This window comes from Apium graveolens, chromosome 5 (genome assembly GCF_009905375.1).
Source record: "Apium graveolens cultivar Ventura chromosome 5, ASM990537v1, whole genome shotgun sequence".
Lineage (NCBI taxonomy): Eukaryota > Viridiplantae > Streptophyta > Magnoliopsida > Apiales > Apiaceae > Apium > Apium graveolens.
The window spans coordinates 101,712,652-101,732,455 of NC_133651.1; the positions used below are offsets into that span (position 1 = coordinate 101,712,652).

The window sequence follows — 19,804 nt, forward strand, 5'->3', positions numbered from 1 at the left end:
TGATTAGTGTCATCACCATCACATGCTAAGGTTAAAAATAATAAGGCTATTGAATGAAGTATTTAATGAAGTTAGGATCTCATGTTTGTCATATATAGTAATTTAACTTCAATTCTCTTAGTTAATGTTATTTAGTATAATCTCTTAGTTTAATAAAAACCCAATTTGTTATTTGTCTTAGCATTGAGCAATAACCATACATTGTTGCATAGGTGCATAAATTGAACTTAACCTAAACCAGTCTCTGTGGGAACGAATCTGATTTATATCTTATACTACTTGCGAACGCGTATACTTGCGTGAATATTAGCGCGTATTTTTGCCCTAACAATAGTTTTCCATTAAATCTTTACGTATTCCCTTTCTTGAAATCTCAAAAGTACCAAGTGAACTCCATTTTTCACCGAAGTTTTCTCCGATTGGAAAATCAAACTGTTTTCAATGTTTCACTAGAGTTGATCATGCTTATTTTTTCTCACCTTATATTTCAGACAAAAAGCTTCAGTTTATTTGTGAAGCTTTTGTTAGTATGGGAGCGTAAACAACCAAAGAAACATTTCAAGTATGTCCTTGAATCTCTTAACTAGGATAAGCTATATTGTGACGGCCTCAACCCCGGGGTCAGGAGTTGACGTCATCAACAACAACCATAAGATAAACAATTCACTAATAGAATATAACTACGACCCATTTACCAAGATCTTTGCCAGGTTTAAGTATGATTTAGGTTACAACTAATATAACTCAACTTACAACAATCATTCTGACGCAGCTAGCCTAAAATAGCAACTCAACAACCACCCTTGATCCAATACAACCACCTCAGAGGAGCTTGACGCGAAAGGAACTGGAACTCTGCCCTGACTACCGTGCAAGAATCTCCTAAGCATCTGTAATACATATAAAATATTCTGCAAGGGTGAGCAATTGCTTGCTCAGCAGCACCACTATATGAATAACAAATAAAACAGTTTAAAGTAAAACAATTATAGGAACAAAATTCATACTTGCCAGAAACATGTGAAACAGATATAAACTGGATATCAAAACTAGCATGCTTTGTAAAACAAGATTAACAGTCGTGTGTTGTGCATAAATAAAACCATAGTTCAATTTTTAGCATACTATTTCCATTTTCAAACCTTTCGTTTCATTACAGGAACCATAAAAAACATCTGTCCCGTTACGGGGACCCAAAATCATTTGTTCCGTTACGGGAACCATAAAACTTGTCCCATCACAGGACCTATAAAACTTGTTCCTCTCCGGGAACCTCAAAATCACTTTGATTTATTAAACAATTTCAAAACTGAATCAATCAAATCTATTGAACGTTTAACGGGTGAAGATAGCTGATCAGTCTACCCTCACCGGAAAGCGACTAGCGGTCGTCCAGAAATAGAATGTGTTCCGAAACTTGGGAAAAGACTAGCTAGGTCTTTCCCCCACGCTGGACTAATCGGTTAAACAGAATGCACAACCCAATTAGCCACTTACGCAACCTCATGTTGGGCCGTTACTAAATAACGGGCCTCTTACGCAACTCCAATAGATCAACTGAATTCCCTTTTTGCCTTTTTCCAAAATTCCACGACATAGGTCGATCAAAACATTCTCTTTATCCAGTTTTCAAAATCACTGTCACCTATCTTTTTTCCAAAATCAATTCTGCCACAGCACAATATTCAAAACTCTTTTCATTTAAATCACGCTTAGAGATAGGTGTTTTCAGAAGTTACTTTTCCCCAAAAACATAATTTTTAAACAACATTTTCAAATACAGGGGATACGTAACTTAAAACATTTATGTTCCATTATGAGATTAAAACATTAGTTATTCACATATACTGAACCATAACAAGAATGGTCAGGGGTACTTTCCTTGCAGAGCTTTACCACTATTACTGATTGACCTTGGACTAACTTGGACACTCGGCTTTATCGCCTTACTATCAGACTATCCTGGATCCGATTTTAACGTTCAGGTCCTTCGTTTGGAACCTCGTTGCGCTCGTCGACAGATTACTAGGTTATCTTTAGTTCAATACCAATTTCCTGAGTCCTTCGACTAGAACCTACAGAGCCGAAATTCCCTACGTTAGACGTCTAGGTATGCTTGACATATCCTCGCTATAACCTACCCATTCGGTATCAAGTCCCGACTCGTAATTATACATATTAATTCGATACACATAGCAATCAAGTTTCACGTACTTAAACTTGGCTCGATATTTATTTTCAGAAATCACATATACTTGTCACTTTAGGAAATAGGGTTGTCAGCTATAACTTATAAAATATATTCTTACAACAACACGCAGATATGCTTCGTAAAAACAAGGTTATTAATCCTTAGTACAATATGCAGATAGGCACGTACAACATTTATTTATAGGTATATAACTATACACACTCAACGAATATCCCCCGATAATTTACAGGATATGCTCCCGAAATTTGGGCAGTGTCTCCTTTGTTTATCGGACTACCCGTCGAAACAATTCGACATCTCAACAATCAACAAATCCAACAATCCAATCATTACAACTTACCATCCAACATTTGAAATCCCAAACACCAATACAACTTATATCCCATTTCCATTTCAAATAAATTTTATAATGATTTTACGCTCGTAAAAAGTCATCGCGGACGGCGGCAAAATCTATTGGTGCCCGAAATCACTCGGGTGTCCAAATAAATTTCACCGATTAATTTGTAACTTTCGGAATATAATCCAAATAATTATGGAAATTTATTCGAAATGTTATACCAAATAGTTCGAGTAAATACTTTATGTATCTACTTCGAATTTTCAGAAATTAATCGAATAAATCACCAAAATAACACTCGAATTTCATCAGAGAACAGGAAAATAAAAAAAAATAAAAAAAATCTGCCATCACAAATGACACACGCACGCGCGTGCATCAGTAGCACAGGAAACCCAACAAGAACAGAAAGGAAATGAAGCAGCCGGCTGGAGGATAATCAAATCCGGAAACACAGGGCATCGCCGGAAAGATTAACAAGCAGCCACGACCCAGAGAATCATACACACATATAGATACATCAATATGTATATACAATCGAAGGAAACCACCAGCCTCACCGGGGTTTAGACGGCGGCGGCGGCCTCGAAACGCAGAGAAACAGCAGAGCAACAAGCGAGAAGCACAGGGGAGCAGAGAATAGGCGAGAGAAATGGATAGCCAAGAGAGAGTAGCACAATAAAGGGGAAAACAAGCTGCTTCATTTATTTACTTATTAAATTTTTTTACAACCATTGAACCATCAACACGTGTTACACAAAATTATAAGAGGATGACACGTATCAATTAACTAAATATTATCATCTAAGTGGCCCGGTTTCACCTCGCGGTTAGAGAGTAATCGAACAACTTATAGATATATATTAATCCAAAAATTCCCAAATTAGTTTTAAAATTTTATAAATATTCCGAAATTAATAAAACATAAATTTCAAAATTTTTAAAATAATTTTCAAGGTGCACTTTATACCCGCTTTTTAACAAATAACGAAACGACGCGCGGGTGAAACTAACTCCGAAAATTTCCAAAATAATTTTAAAATTCTCAAAATAATACAAACTTAATAATATATAAGTTTCATGATTTTTGAAGATTTCCATAATTAAATATGGATTTTACTATTGAACACACTCAGAAAATCATTTAAAAATAAATAATTAATGAAATATTGATTTCTAAATTTTATAAAGTCCCAAAAATAATTATTGTAATTATAAGATTATAAAACCAATTTTAGAGATCATCCAAATATTTATGAAAATAAATCTGCAATTAAATCCATTTTTTAAAGTGGAACATAACAATACCACTCACTATTTATTACACAAATAATCCCCATACAACCACAGTCACACATAAAAATAGTAACACACAATACACTGCTGACACTACCAATACACATATTTTATTTATTAATTATTTAACAATTACACATTTAAATAAAAAATATACGAGTCGTTATATATATGACGTTCATCAACATCAAATGTAAGTTACTCGTGACAAGTTCTATGCTTCATTTCTTATTGTGTTAGACACAATGTTCATCAGGCAAGTTTTTTTTAACTCATCTTTCAGACCGTTGCTGAGGGATAATGTGCAATTCAATCTTGACGTTTTATCAAATCTATCTTCTACATATTTCTCATCCAGATTTGCTTACATTTATCTTTAAGGCCTTATATAGACCAGCTGAAATAGATAGCACCGCTAATGAAATATATATGATGGTGACCAATACCGATACGAGAGGAAGAGTGAAAGAGATGATTACTCTGCTCCCAAACATGTACGATAACATTTCTGGAAATGAACTTCTGATCTCAGCCAAAAAAATTTGTCCAAATGCACGGAGTAATAGACCATTAGACTTGCTAGATGGACCTCCGTTTGAGGTATACATGTGGAATTCCCTTTGCACTAGAGCTGTTCAGGGAAATTATCAGGAAGAAGGTGAATTATGACTAGAGGGTTTGAAGATGTCACATCTTTGGAACTTAAAATGTCATAATACACTCTTTAACTGATATTTTTCAAGATTTTAGTTGCTACTATGAATTTATTAATCTATGCAATTGTATTATCTTCAATTAAACTTATGTATCTCGAATAGATATCTATCTATATTCCATGTTTTGTAACATGTTTTGGGTTTACGATAAAGTTAAATAACTTTAAACAATGCACATTCTTAGCTTATAGTGTTTGATGAAATCTTATAAATCTTTCACAAATGAATTTTTTTTAGGGAAACTAATGATTATGCTTTCTATCCGGGTGGTTATGCTATCGATGTGCACATTTTTAAAACTATATCACTTTCATCAATCTCAAATACAAGTTACGCGTGACCAGTTATATTGTTTTGTTCGTTACTGTTTTAGACACAATATTCATCAGGCAAGTTTTTTAAACTAATCTCTGCGATTGTTGATGAAGTACAATGTGCAATTCCATCTTCACATTTTATCAAATCTATCTAATAAGAAGAAATTTATAAAACATAGCATATTTATGGTCTTCATTCTCACTACCTATAGTCTGTTTGGGCTCTTTATAGACCAGTTGTTTCTTTCTCATACTGTACATTTGCTTAAATTTTCTTTAAGGCAATATATACACCAACTGAAATAGGTAGCACCACCAATGAAATGTATAGTATGGTCACCAATACTGATATAAGAGGAAGAGCGGAAGAGATGATTTATCTGCTTCCAAACATGTATGGTAATATTTGTGGAAATGATCTGCTACTACTAGCAAACAGAGTTTGTCCAAATTCAGGGAGTAAAAGACCATTACGCCTGGTATATGGACCTCCGTTTGAAGTAGACATGTGTATCTCCCTTTGCGCTGGAGCAAACCATGGAAATTAGCAGGAAAATGGTGAATTATGGCAGTTTTGATCCTGGCACATCTTTGGAACTCAGAGTGTCACAATTGCACTGTTCGACATACATTTTTGAAGATTTTACACCAATATTATGAATTATTAAGTTACGCGATGAAGTTATATAATCTTAGGTAGAACCTATGTATCTCAAGTATCTATCTATCTGTATGTATGTTTTATAAACTTCTACTTATTAGAAGATTCTTGACATGTATATTGCGCATAACATGTTTTTAGTTTACGGCAAAGTTAAAAACTTTAAAGAGTGCACATTCTTAGCTTATAGTGGTAGATTAAATCTTCTAAATCTTTCCAAAATGTAATTTTTTTTAGAAAACCGATGGATATGCTTCTTATCCGGGTGGTTATGCTATCGATGCGCGATAGTTTAATGTCAATGTTTGTGCATAATTTTAAAAATCTTTGAGATCTTAGTTAAAAGTCAATGGATGTGCTTTATAAATGCATACTACAATTACATGCTATTATTCGTATAACATAGTGTGATTTTATATTGTCACCAAGTCTTTGTTATAGACTATGTACAATAACTTATCCAATTCTTGACAATGTGTGCTACAATAGCCACGATAGTATTTTCAAATCTTCTATACCGGCTTAGAAACTCACCGGTCACAAATAATTGAAGAATTCATAGCGGTATGATATTTCTTTTAAATGAACGTAATATATATAGTCTCTGCTGCAACGTAGTAATTATTTCATTTTCACCTTTGTCGTGATTTTGATTTTTTTCTTTAATAAGTTTACTATTGGATTTCTTATTTGATATTTCAGTTTCATTCTAATGTTAAAGAGCGGATAACCATCCTCTTGATCACAGGTTTGAATCCCACGGGAGGAGAATTTATGATTATGCCTCGTGAGACAGATCATGTTGCTTAAATACGGTTTACCTTGGTTCACGTGGTTTGCAGGCTATTACGTGCCTAGTGCGCACCCGAAGGGTAGCGGCTTCGGGTTCCCTATGAAAAAAATTATGGTTGTGCTTTTTATGAATTTTTAATATTCTAAACTTGCAGTACATTTCCAATATGTATTGTATATAACGAGAAGTATTTATGATAAATCAAAAATCCCATACAATATGAACCAAAATGATAAATAGAATGTCAAAATAAGCACCCAAAGAAAGGTTAAATATAATGTCAGAATATTTAATCAAGGTCCATATTTTCTCAATATTAAAAAATATGTTCGTTATCCTTAACAATCAGCAAAATTTATAATATTTTTTATACTTTATTTTATTGTCCTTTGCAAATGCGTTCCACCCGACAGAAAATCTAGGCCTATCGTATGATGTCGCAATACTAACTGTCCATTCTCCAAGTTTTGTTCTCAAGGTGTGCAGCTCATTTGCATGCCATTGTCATTCATCAGGTGTCATGTCATCAGAAATACATTGCACATTCATAAAAGTAGAGAGACAAAATAAACAACTAGGGTTTTATTATAATACTTGATAATCAGGATACATGTCTCAATGTTTATATAATAAACCGTTACAAGCTAAATTACGAAAACACCCTTAATATAATATATCACTAATAATATATAATAAATATATATTCTAACATCCCCCCTCAAATTCACGATGTTGCACCATTAAGCATTGAGAGTCAGACAAGAACCGGAAGCGCGAAATCGAATGAGCTTTGGTAAAAATATCTGCAATCTGAAGTGAAGAAGAGACATAAGGTAAGGTGATAGTACCCTGCTGCAAGTGATGACGGGTAACATGAAAATCAATCTCAATATGTTTAGTGTGTTCATGAAAAACAGAATAACGAGTAATATAAAATGCACTCTTACTATCGCAATATAGCGAAGTATGATGAGTAAGCTTAATACCTATATCTGCAAGCAACCAACGTAACCAAACAACCTCACAAGTATTAGAAGTCATTGCATGATACTCAGCTTCCGAAGATGATCGAGAAACAACATCTTGTTTCTTACTTTTCCATGAAATTAGAGAATCACCAAGAAAAATACAAAAACCAGTAGTATACTTGCGATCCTCGGGATCTACAGCCCAATCAGCATCACTATAAGCACGCAACTCTAAAGATGAAGTAGAAGGAAATAATAGACTCTGAAACTGAGTCCATCGAAGGTATCTGAGAATATGAAGAACAGCTCCCCAATACACAGTAGTATGAAAAGTGACGAACTGACTAACAACATGAACATCATGCACAATATCTGGACGAGTAACAGTGAGATAAACAAGACTACCCACAATAGTACGATATAAAGTAGGATCCGCCAAAGGAAGACCATCAGATGACGAATATCGAACATTCATCTCAAGATGAGTATCCACAATCTTATTATTAGTAAGGTGAGCACGATCAAATAAATCAGCAATATATTTAGACTGTGATAAAAGATAACCCTGTGGTGAAGTAGCAATCTCAATCCCCAAAAAATAGCGAAGCAAACCTAAGTATTTCATAGCGAAATAACGAGCCAACTCCTGTTTTAATGACTCAACACCAGCACAATCATCACCAGTAATAATCATATCATCAACATACAAATCCAAGAGAATGCAACCTGCACTTGTACAACGAACAAATAAAGCTGAATCATGATGACTAGAATGAAAATTGAGTGAAATAAGTACCGTGGCAAATTTCTCAAACCAACAACGAGATGACTGTGGTAGACCATATAGTGACTTACGAAGTCGATAAACATAACCAGGCCGATGAGGAAAACCAGGAGGAGGTGTCATATAAGCTTCCTCATGTAAATCACCATACAAGAAAGCATTTTTAAAATCTAACTGAAATATGTTCCATTTAGAAACTGAAGCAACTGCAATTAGAGTACGAACCGTCGTCATCTTTGCAACAGGTGCAAAGGTCTCCTCATAATCCAAACCATACTCCTGAGAGTAGCCTTTAGCAACAAGCCGAGCTTTATAACGCTCAACAGAACCATCAGATTTGGTCTTAATTTTATAGACCCAACGACAACTAATAGAATGTTTTCCTGACGGTAAGGGAACCAAGTCCCACATATGTTTCTAATGTAAAGCAGTAAGTTCCTCAGCCATAGCTGCCTGCCAAAGAGGATCACGAACAACATCTCTATAGGAAACATGCTTAGATAAACCGTGAATAGATGTAACAAATGAGGCAAATGAAGGAGAATAAGATGAATAAGAAAAATTAGGAAGTCGAGTGGACTTACGAATACGAGTAGATCGACGAGTGGGAGGAGGAGGATCCAAAATCTCTAGAGAGGATTGAGTAGTCGTAGACGGGGGCGGAGATGGGGGAGTCTGAGATGTCTCAAGAGCTGAAGTACTAGAAGCCGTACGTAAAGTTTCCTCAACATCTGATTCAAAAGGATCAATAGGAATGAGATCTGCCTGTGTCATATTATGGGAACTAGCATGGACAGAAAAATATGGAATATGCTCAAGAAACATAACATGACGAGAAACATATAACTTTTGTCTAGCAGGATCAAAATAACGATATCCTTTCTGACTGATACCATAACCCAAGAAAACACACAAAGCAGATTTAAGAGTTAATTTTGTACGCTCTACATGTGGGAGAAGGACAAAATAAGTGGAACCAAAAATACGCAACGAAGGAGCGAGTGCACATCTTCATATAATTTCTGAAAGGGAGACAAACCTGAATTATGAGAAATAGGAATCATGTTAATCACATAGGTTGCAGTAAGAACTGTTTCCCCCCAAAACACACTAGGAACCTGACCGGACAACGAGAAGGAGCGAGTTGTTTCTACAATATGACAATGTTTTCTTTCAGCAATTCCATTTTGCTGAGGCGTGTCTATACAAGAGGTTTGACGTATAGTACCATCAGAAACAAGATACTGGCAAAATTCATTAGAAGTGTATTCACCCCCAAGTCACAACGAAAACATTTAATAATAGCAGAATGTTGAGTTTGTACAAGAGCACGAAATTCCTCATATATATCAAGAAAATTAGACTTACGTTTCATCATATAAACCCATGTTAAACGAGTATAATCACCAATAAAGGACACATAATATCTAGAATCCCCCTTTGTGGGTACAGGTGAAAGTCCCCACACATCAGAATGAAATATCAAAAGGTGCAACGGTAAAAGAAACACTTTTATAGAATGACAAAACAGCAAATTTAGCCAATTTACAGGCACTACAATCAGAAATATCATGAGTTTTTAAATGTCCCAAAATTCCTGTAGAAACCATATACTGTAAACGAGGGGCAGACACATGGCCCAAACGAGAATGCCAAAGATAAAAATCTAACGAAGAATTACTCAAAACAAAAAGATGATAAATCAACAGTAGAAGCTCCAACATTCGAGACTTTCAGTTCATCCAAAACATAGAGTTCCCCTTGCCTACGACATATCCCAATCACTTTCTGAGATTTTGGGTCTTGAACACAACAAGTGGAAGAAAAGAATGAGAGTAAGTATCCAGATGCATATAACTAACTCACAAAAATCAAATTCATCTTAAGACTGAGAACATAATATACATCAGATAGGGACACATTAGGTATGGCAATAGAACCAACACCTTCCAATAACATGGAAGAACCATCAGCAGTCATAATGGACAAATATGCGGCAAAATCAAAGATATAAAAGATGATAAAGTTGGAGACATATGATGAGAAGCACCTGAATCCAAAATCCATATGGAAGAAGATATACCTGATGAAGTGGAAGATGACAAACCTAATGAAGGAGATTCAGATATAGCAAAATTCAGCTGAACACTAATCGATTGAAAAGAATCATCTTTACCGAAAGTAATGACAATAAAACAAACAACCTCAAATAAAATAGAGCAATCAACTTTTTCCATAACCTAACTCTGATGCCATGTTAAAAGTAGAGAGACAAAATAAACAACTAGGATTTTATTATAATACTTAATAATCAGGATATATGTCTCAATATTTATATAATAAATTGTTACAAGCTAAATTACAAAAACACCCTTAATATAATATATCACTAATAATATATAATAAATATATATTCTAACACACATTACATGATTTAATTACATATTCCCTAAAAATAAATTCTTGCAATATATGTAAAAAAATATATTCGAGTAAAAACTTAAATTACATGTTGTAAGTGATTGTTATGAACCGAATAAAATGAACAATATAAGATGAAACAGGAAAACAAAATCAACACCTCTCTCGATATTTGAATAAAATTTAATAATTTAAATTATTTTTAAAAAATAAAAATAGTGAACACGTGTAACACGGGGAAAACTGTCTAGTTTATATAAATATATTAAAATAATATATGATTGGATAGATAAAATTGGCTGAAAGATTGAAATAGCCGATTTTGTAGAGAAGAATAACGAAAATAGACATGTTTAGTCGATTGGTTACGCATTTAACACTAATGTATAGGGGAATACGCATTCACCATCTATGTAACTTGTTTTTTTTAAAATTTATTAATTTGGTTACGCATTAAAAGTAGGAGTATTTTCATTTCCATTTTTTTTATTTTCTAAAATAAGTTACGTAGCTGGGTGGAGTATTCTAACAAATAATCATACTTAATATGCATTAGTCATTGATGTAACATGTAATTTTTTTAATTATATATTTTATTATAATTAAGGTCAATATATAAATTGTTATTCACATAAAATTCTAAATTGTTGTGTCTTCTATCAAATTTTGTAAAATTTCTAAAATTTAAAAGGGGATTATTGTATTCTAAAAAAATTAAACACTACTAAATATCGATCAAATATTTAAATTAGAGTTTGGTTACTAGGGTTTAGGCTCTCAGATTTACCTAAACCCTAAATCAGTGTATCTTTTATTCATTTATTTTTAAATATTTCTAAAACCCAAATGGAATTGGTGAACCCTAAAATGTTAAAAATTGTTAAATTAATTATATTTTTTATTCAACTTTTTAATATTACTAAAATTTAAAAAAATTTATTGAACCCTAAAAAATTTAAATTACAAATTAATACTAAATTCTAGTTAAGGATACACATTCTAAGATGGGGTAGTATAACAAAATAAAATTGAACACGTAATTTGCTAATGCATAACAACTAACGTGCAGCAGTATGGTCCCCGTTATATTGTATTAAACACTCAAATTTTTTCCTTCCAAGTTGGTGTGGGTTGACTAGCATATAAGCCAAGTTAGTATTAATTCGGCCATATTTGGCCAAGTTTTGTAGAGCAGCTAATTTAGTCAAAAAAAAATATATTCATTTTTATAATTATTTTGATAAAATTTAAAAATTATTTAAATATTAACGAAACCGAAATTTAAGGTATTTTAAAGTAAGAAGTCAATTGATAATAATATAGTTAAGTAAAAAAAATATTGTAAGAACTTAAATGAGACTGCTCACCTCACCACTTGTTAATCCTTGGAAATAAACAGTGGGGGGTTTAAGGACCAGAGACAGTCTAGAATTAAAACCCTAATAAAGAAATGGCAAGCTCAAGGTTGCTGCTCTCGAAAAACATATTAAAATCACTTGTTCAACCTCTTTGTCCATTCAATTCCTCACGTATAATCACAACAAGTATTCTCAATTCACAACCTCACACTCGGAGGCGCTTTACTTCTTCTGTTCCTGATTACGATTCCAGTGCGGCTGCGTTAAACCTCGATACTCGTGTCCCTGCTACTGTCATTACCGGCTTTCTCGGTTCCGGAAAGGTCTATCTCCTTCTCTATTTTTTTATATTTGTTTGTTTTATATGCTCGCATTTAGGTGAGAACAGTTTTAACGGATGACTGAACAAGTGTTGGCCATTTCTCGTAGAGATCGATCCTTTTAATTACCATAATTTCATTACTATGTCGAATCCTTTCGAAATGAAATTTGCAAAAATTGAGTTACACAAAAGGAGTCATATCAGAACCCTGTATCATAACTATTATTCAAAGTAGAACATAATCCCCTCTATATCTATATTTACACGACAATCACATATACCTTATTCTTCTACGGATTCTGCTTACTTGTCTCCTATATATATATTTTGTTTAATTGGATTATTTGCATCTTTTTCTTTCTTAGGTTTTTAATTATATATATGGTATTATGCTTGCAGACTACACTGTTGAATCATATCCTCACTGCTCAACATGGAAAACGGATTGCTGTCATTGAAAATGAGGTAACATGGTCTATCAATTGCACAATATATTGTTTTATGTTATACGTATTATTAAAATTCAAAGTTAGAATGCATGTTGAATTTTGCAGTCATTTTTTGATATGCCAGACTAAATATTTAATGTTTCAGGATGGATATATAACTGTAGGTGGTTATCCTGATTTCAATATATTTACTTTTACTTTAACGAATCATCATATTTTCAAGGTGTGATTGTAGAGATAAAATAATAATTCCGAGTGTTATCCCTGAAGGGAGAATTGTGTATCTTTTATCTATGCACCGTTCACATAAAAACAAGTCTGTAGGTATTAAAAATTTAAAGTGTGCCTATTTATTGCTTAAGCCCAAATTCCCCCTAAAACAGCAATGGATTTCCGCTTAGCATAAAATTACACAGTTGAAAAAGGTGGTGCTTAATAGCTCTTTTTGAGGGCGGTGGGCTTTATTCATGCCTATCTGAACTTTTAGAAATTAAATGTAATCTTATTATTCAATATAGGGTTTGACTCCTATTCAAGGATATTTAATCAATTTATATTCATCGGAGTTGAATATATGAAGTGATGAATATATGATAAATTTGAGGATAAATTTTTGTGTCTACCAATTCTTTGTGGAGATAGGGATTCTCCTCTATTTTCAACCCTTATCTGAACTTGTTCTGCATCAGTTGACTACTTGATTACTGTCCCTAAGCTTAAGTTTATATTTCATGTTCTTGTTTTAGTTGTTTGTACCTTTTGTTGGTTAATGGGAATTTCCTTCAATATAATGTATGCACTAAATCCCTAATGTAATTGTTGTATATAATGAAGAAGGATAAGAAAACACAGTAGGGAGAAGGAGAAGAAAATAAAGGAATAAAAGGATTACAGAGAAGAAAAAAAGGAAAAGATGGAAAGAAAGAATGGCTTAAAATATTTACCTTCCTGTTTAAAAATAAAGTTACCAATTATGCAGTTTAGCTAGTAGTTAGGACTTGGAATTCTGTTAAATGGCCGAAATAAAGTAACTTCTATAGATATTGTTGTGCACTAATATATTATGTAAAAACGTTTACATGTGATGATTGGAGCGAAGGTATGTCGTGTGTGTATTAGTTGAGTTTCTTAGTTGAAAACAATAAAACATACCCTTGTAACTATAGAATTTCACACACTCTTTACATGGATGGAAAAACAATATATTGAGAAGATAAGAGGACTGCTTAGAGCCTTAAAAGTGAAGATGAAGATACTTAAATCCGCTTTTTTTGTTCTTTTTCCTTAGAAGTGGGGGAATGCATTCTCTCTTTTCCTTCCCATTCATCTCAAGTAAAACTAGGTAACTGGACAGCACAAAAGTGAAACAAATTCTCACTTTTGTTTCCTTTCTGTCCTAAAATTAACTGAAAATTACAAATCAGGCAGTGATACCGTTGAGAGAAACATGTTAATTGATTTAGATCGGCAAAATCTTGCGGGTTAAATTTTCCCTCGAGCAGTAGGACTTTCTGTTTAGTTGGAAGAATAGATAGTAGGGCATGAACAAAACTTAGTCAATTGCTTGTCAGATAAAGGTGTTAGTTTAATACATAGTAAATCTCCTTGCTATATTTGCATTTATTTTCTTTTACTAATATATTTAGTTATCTTTTCTTGCAGTTCGGTGAGGTGGATATCGATAGTTCATTAGTTGCCAGTCATTCCTCTTCTAACGAGGACATCCTCATGGTTAATAATGGTTGTCTCTGTTGCACTGTTCGCGGGGATCTTGTTAAAATGCTTTTGGAATTGGTTAAGACCAGGAGAGACAAATTTGATCATATTGTTATAGAAACGACTGGTATGTAGCTTGATCGAGTTGAAAGAGTCTATTTTTTTATTCCATTTTGATGGGTACTTGCAACACTAAGGTATCTTTTTATTTCACATTTGGCACCATCTCAAACACCTAAATGAACTACCTTAGCATATGCAGTACGATCAAAATTGGAGCTGGTATAAATGATTATATTGTAGGGCTAGGAGTCTTAGAACTGCTCATTTTCTCATATATGTTTGTGAGTTCCTGTTAATTGGCTATAAATATATTAGGTGCCTTATGTATATGTCGTCATCTTTAAAAGACAGCATTTTCTTTTCTTTCCTGTACCAGAAACACTAGTGATAGTTAATTTAGATGGCATTTTCCTTTCTTTCCTGTACCAGAAACACTAGTGATAGTTAATTTCATCAGTTGGGGAAGTAGACACTTAGAAGTTGTATCATTCATCATGAGCATTTAGTTATCCAAGCCATGGAAGCCTGAGCCACTGATAAATGTAAGGCTTTTCTTTTTCTAGGTCTCGCAAAGCCTGGCCCGGTTATTGAAACGTTTTGTACTGATGACTTAGTTTCACGTCATGTGAAGCTTGATGGAGTTGTTACTTTGGTAGACTCTAAGCATGTACTGAAGCATTTGAATGAGGTAAAACCAAGATTTGTGGTAAATGAAGCTGAGGAGCAAATTGCCTATGCTGATCGCATTATAGTGAACAAGGTTAAATTTATTTACCTCTAAAGAAAAACAAAGCCCTTTTCTTTGTCTACTCTTTAGCTGTATTTCTTGTGTAAACTTTGACCTCTGTGTGCTGTTTTCCCTGGCTCCTCTTTATTATCTTCACAGACAGACTTGGTAACAGATAGTGAATTGGAAGTATTGACCAAGAGAATTAAGGTAAAGCCTCTTATATGTTCTTTTTTCTTCATGTTATAGTTTGTTTGTTGCTGTTACATGGGAAACTTCTTATCATATTAAATGTTAGAGAACAGCTCTTTATTGAGTATCAGTTCCCATCAGTGTTTAGTTACACACGGAGAATAAGTTAATGATTTTAATTTCTGTCAGATATATATCTGATTATTTGGAGCATTTAGTTTTTCCTTTTCTCCATTTGTACGTGTTTGACGTGTAATATAAGTTCCAGCCTGATTTTGATTTAATTAGGGGATAACGGTATCGGGTTGAGTTAAGCTTTGTCTTTGAAATACGGAAATTGTTTGCTTTCTCTAAAATCTAACAACAGTCAGAGATTAATATAGTACTTTATTGTTGCTTATCAGTAATAAATATACACAACCAAATTATTTTCTGCATTTTACGCCCTTCCAAAGAACATGTACTGTTTTGTTTTAGCAATAATTTGTCTGGGACAATATTTTAGCACTCAAACTCTAGATGAATTTATGCCAGCTTAATAACGACCCAAACTGGTATCAGTGTAGCTCCTTTCCATATCTGAACTTTAATTATTCATTTCTAAACTCTCTAACTGTTTGAAGTTGGTGTTTTTATTTCTACTGTAAGGAGGATACTGGATATACCAACTCAGGTTCATGTGCAATGTTTTGCAAACAAATCTAGAGGTGTAAAGTGTAACTTGACAAATCTATTTAAAAATATATAACCATTGTATTCGTTTAAACTATATGTAAATGTTTGATGTTTTACACATTATGATTGTATACCTGATAATGTAGTCTACTGTATATGCTATAATATTGGGTATTTCATAATAGGCTAGAAGTTATGGATTCAGGTTTCTGTCTACACATTATTTCCTACGTAAATGAGAAGGCATACTATTGGTACATGGTAAATTGTATAAGAATATCACCTTTTTTAGTACAAAATGAAACAGGTGATTATATTAAAGGAAAATTAGTAATCTAATGCTGGCATTCTAAAACAGATATTAACAAATAGAAATGCCCATAATTTATATCCGATTTCCATGGCTACTAATATGAATGGTAACCATTTTTATCAAAAATGAGGTAATACTTCTTGTAGTAAGATATTCTCGACTCCATACTAAAAAAAAAGTTTGAAGACATTGAAGTGTTGGAAATTTAAATTGACAGATAAGACACTGTGTGCAGTATAATTAAATTTTCTATAGTGATAGTTCCTGCATCACTTATTAGTTTCTGTGCTGTTTATGTCGACTGATTTCTTTTGATCTTCTTCTAATTTGTAAAGCACATCAATGGGATGGCAGAGATAAAGCTAGCTAAGTTCGGGTGTGTTGATATGGACTTTGTTCTTGGAGTCGGTGGTTATGATCTTGACAGGTGACATAAACTATATTTGTAAATTCTATGTAGAGATATTTGTATCACTATTTTGCTTTTGTCTAGAAAAGCTTAATTAAGTTGCATATGCATTTCCTAGCTTATAGATTTAATATTTAGTTCAGTTCTAAATCACAAATAATTTCTTGGTTTTTACTTTCGTGGAGCCAATGTTATGTTGAAACCGTTCTGAAGGTACCCCTTATTATATTACTGTTTCTTGGCTAGTAAGATTAATATGCACCTTGAAAATTGACAAAAATACTGTAAGGGCACCTTATATAGCCAGAAGGTTTGAATTTAGTGGTATAGTAAAAGCAACAGGTATGGGTCGTATGTCTTCATCCGTAATTTCTAATATCATAAACACTAGAGTTCAGCCATCAGGGGGACACATTTAAATGATGAGTGTGTTTATAAATATATATATATATATATATGATATTATATAATGTTTGTATTATGTGTGTTTTTACAGAATTAATTCTTTGGTTCAAGGAGATGATCATGCAACCCATCGACATGAAGCAGGTCATGGTAGTGTAACTAATTCTATTTCTCTTGTCATTCATTTGGTATCTTTTAAGAGTAAAAATAATTTATTTCAAATGAAAGCCAATTCAATTTTAATACAATTTAATTTTTTTTGTTATTAGTGTTAATCTTGCCCACAAGTTATTCAAATTTTCTTAGCGCACTGGGATCTTTTTAAATACATTACTTCTTTTTATATTCCTCCTCAAACGATTTTAAATACTCTATTCTGATTATTAAATTTTTCGATCGTCATGAAATTATTTGATTTTAAAAGTGAATGTCCAAGAGAAATGCTGCTATTGCTAACCTGAAGTTTGATCATTCCTAAACTGTATACAGTATACTTAATTGCCCTTATCTTGGATAATTAATGCTGTTCAGTGTATGAAACGAAAATATGTTTAAGATATCTTCTCTTTGCTGTCTGATATTTAGATAACATTGACTTCTTTAAAATTAATCTTGCAATTTTGTTATAGAACTTCAGAGCAACTTCATATTACATTTTGTTAATAAAATATAATAAAATAAATTGTATTCCACAGAGAGCCACTTGTATTCCACAGAGAGCCACGATGGACATCATCATCATCACCACCATGATCATGTCCATGATTCTACAGTATCCAGCGTTAGTATTGTATGCGAGGGAAACCTAGACCTTGACGAGGTATGTTATTTATTTTTCTACATGGTTCTATGTTGTCATCATTATTCCAGTAATAGTTACCAGGTGTTTCCATGTCGACAAAGAATAGCCATAGTGTTCCATTGGCTTGGATACATGTACAAGGCTTGCAATTTGGGTTAGACCCAAACCAAGCGCTCTTCTGTCCGAGCCAAAATATAGGGGGTAAAAGAAAACAAAATGTGATATCTTATTCTACGGGCCTGCCGTGATGAACCCCCCCCCCCCCCCACCTAATTTATATGGTCTTTGTCAAACAATAGGTAAGGGAGAGACTTGGAGCGAAGAGAAGAGAAGAGAGTGTCTGACATAGTTAATAGTCATAACGTTCTTTAATTTGTTAGTCTACTTCATATAGCTTTTTTAACTTTATGTAATGGTAGCAATAGAAAAATAACGTGGTTTATTGCGAATGACTTGTAGCGATATAGATGCCTCTGCAAGAGCCTTGTGGTCGTAGTATCGTAACAGTCTGCCAGAGTCTTGAGTCGTTGAGATACTAAAATCTTTTTCGAAGAAAATGGTCATAATCTCTTGCTTGGTTCAATCTCTGCCGCGTGTAGTAATTTGATTAATTAGTAATTACCCGTTCCTTGCCTTATTGAACCATATAATTAATAAACTCAGTTTTGCATGGCTTTTTCCGTAAACTCAGTTTTCCATGGCTTTTTCCGTAGTGTATAAGCGAGGCAGGCACATAATAAATATATTAAATATCTTATTGGGCTTTATAGGCAGAGGGGTTGAAGAGTGCCGACATTGCCTTAATTCTTCAGCATACCCATTAGCCATCCAGTAGCCATTATACATGATTGATTAAACACTAAATTTCAAATATTCTGATGCACAAAAGTCTTACTCCGCTGTCATGTATGATGTAGTTGGATGATTGGCTTGAGAGGCTGATTGAAGAGAAAGGAGAGGACTTGTACAGAATGAAGGGTGTCTTGTCGGTGAATGGCTCCTCGGAACGATATGTTTTTCAGGTATTGCCTTTTCTACAAGTTCTTCTTTTGCGATCTTTTTGTTTGCTTTCCTCCACCATAATGAATCTGTCACCATTCTTTAGGGGGTGCACTCGACTTTGGATGGCTGCCCAGGCAAAACATGGGAACCAGAAGAGAAGCGAGTAAACAAGATTGTTTTTATAGGAAGGCACTTGGATGAAACTGCTCTTAGGAAAGGATTCAAAGGTTGTTTAGTATGAGTTTCAGGATAGGTGTTCTCTTATGGGAAGTGCATAAATGTGGAACCTAGAAAAACGCCTGCAGGATAGTACATGTAGTACTTACATCTGTCTATATCCAAGACTTGAAGGGACATTATATCTATAACTATACACTTTATCTGCTTCATTTTTAAAGTAAAGAAATGATCTGCCCTTAATTAGCATGTTGTTCACAACTGTCTGGAAAACTAAATTGATGCAGCCAAGTGAAGTTTTGTCTACAAAACTTCCTATCGTTTCTATTCAGTTTCATGAAAAATCCAAAGGAAGGGTAAATTCGTAATCAGAATATCAGAATGTGTGTGAAAGGGCTCATTTGACTGGAACCGTACACATGTATATTTTTTTTTTTTTTTTTTTTTTTGAGAAACTTCGTAAATTCATTAAATCAAATCTCTTTCAAGTACATAAGAAATAAAATCCGGGGGGGCATTAACCCATTCCCCTACGCCTGACATAGAATAGGAAGCTTTTGCTAACGCATGTGCCACACTATTCGCAGAACGATACACAAACTTAACTAGCACCGGATTTATGTGCTTCAATAACTGATTACAATCATCAACTATTGTACCGAATATAGCTACTCCTGGCTTACCAT

At 33.6% G+C, this 19,804-nt stretch overlaps 1 protein-coding gene across 2 annotated transcripts; it reads left to right on the forward strand.

Moving 5' to 3' along the window:
* The first annotated feature begins 11,875 nt into the window (after positions 1–11,875).
* On the forward strand, positions 11,876–19,365 carry LOC141724325 (uncharacterized). 2 transcript variants are annotated; one of them, XM_074526424.1, is made up of 10 exons: positions 11,876–12,189; positions 12,588–12,653; positions 14,300–14,480; positions 14,980–15,176; positions 15,303–15,353; positions 16,659–16,750; positions 17,229–17,287; positions 17,833–17,957; positions 18,857–18,961; positions 19,045–19,365. In XM_074526424.1, exons 1-10 carry the CDS (start codon positions 11,959–11,961, stop codon positions 19,180–19,182), a joined length of 1,245 nt encoding a protein of 414 aa, XP_074382525.1. In that variant the 5' UTR covers positions 11,876–11,958; the 3' UTR covers positions 19,183–19,365. The 2 variants fall into 2 exon arrangements, with proteins under 2 accessions (XP_074382525.1, XP_074382527.1); XM_074526426.1 differs by having other exon boundaries at positions 17,229–17,281.
* Positions 19,366–19,804: the final 439 nt, after the last annotated feature.

Excerpts from the sequence above, each read along its gene's own strand:
- LOC141724325 (XM_074526424.1), top strand. The coding sequence starts at position 11,959 with ATGGCAAGCTCAAGGTTGCTGCTCTCGAAAAACATATTAAAATCACTT. Across the intron at positions 12,190-12,587 it reads GCTTTCTCGGTTCCGGAAAG|ACTACACTGTTGAATCATAT; the intron begins GTCTATCTCCTT and ends TTATGCTTGCAG. Across the intron at positions 18,962-19,044 it reads CGGAACGATATGTTTTTCAG|GGGGTGCACTCGACTTTGGA; the intron begins GTATTGCCTTTT and ends ACCATTCTTTAG.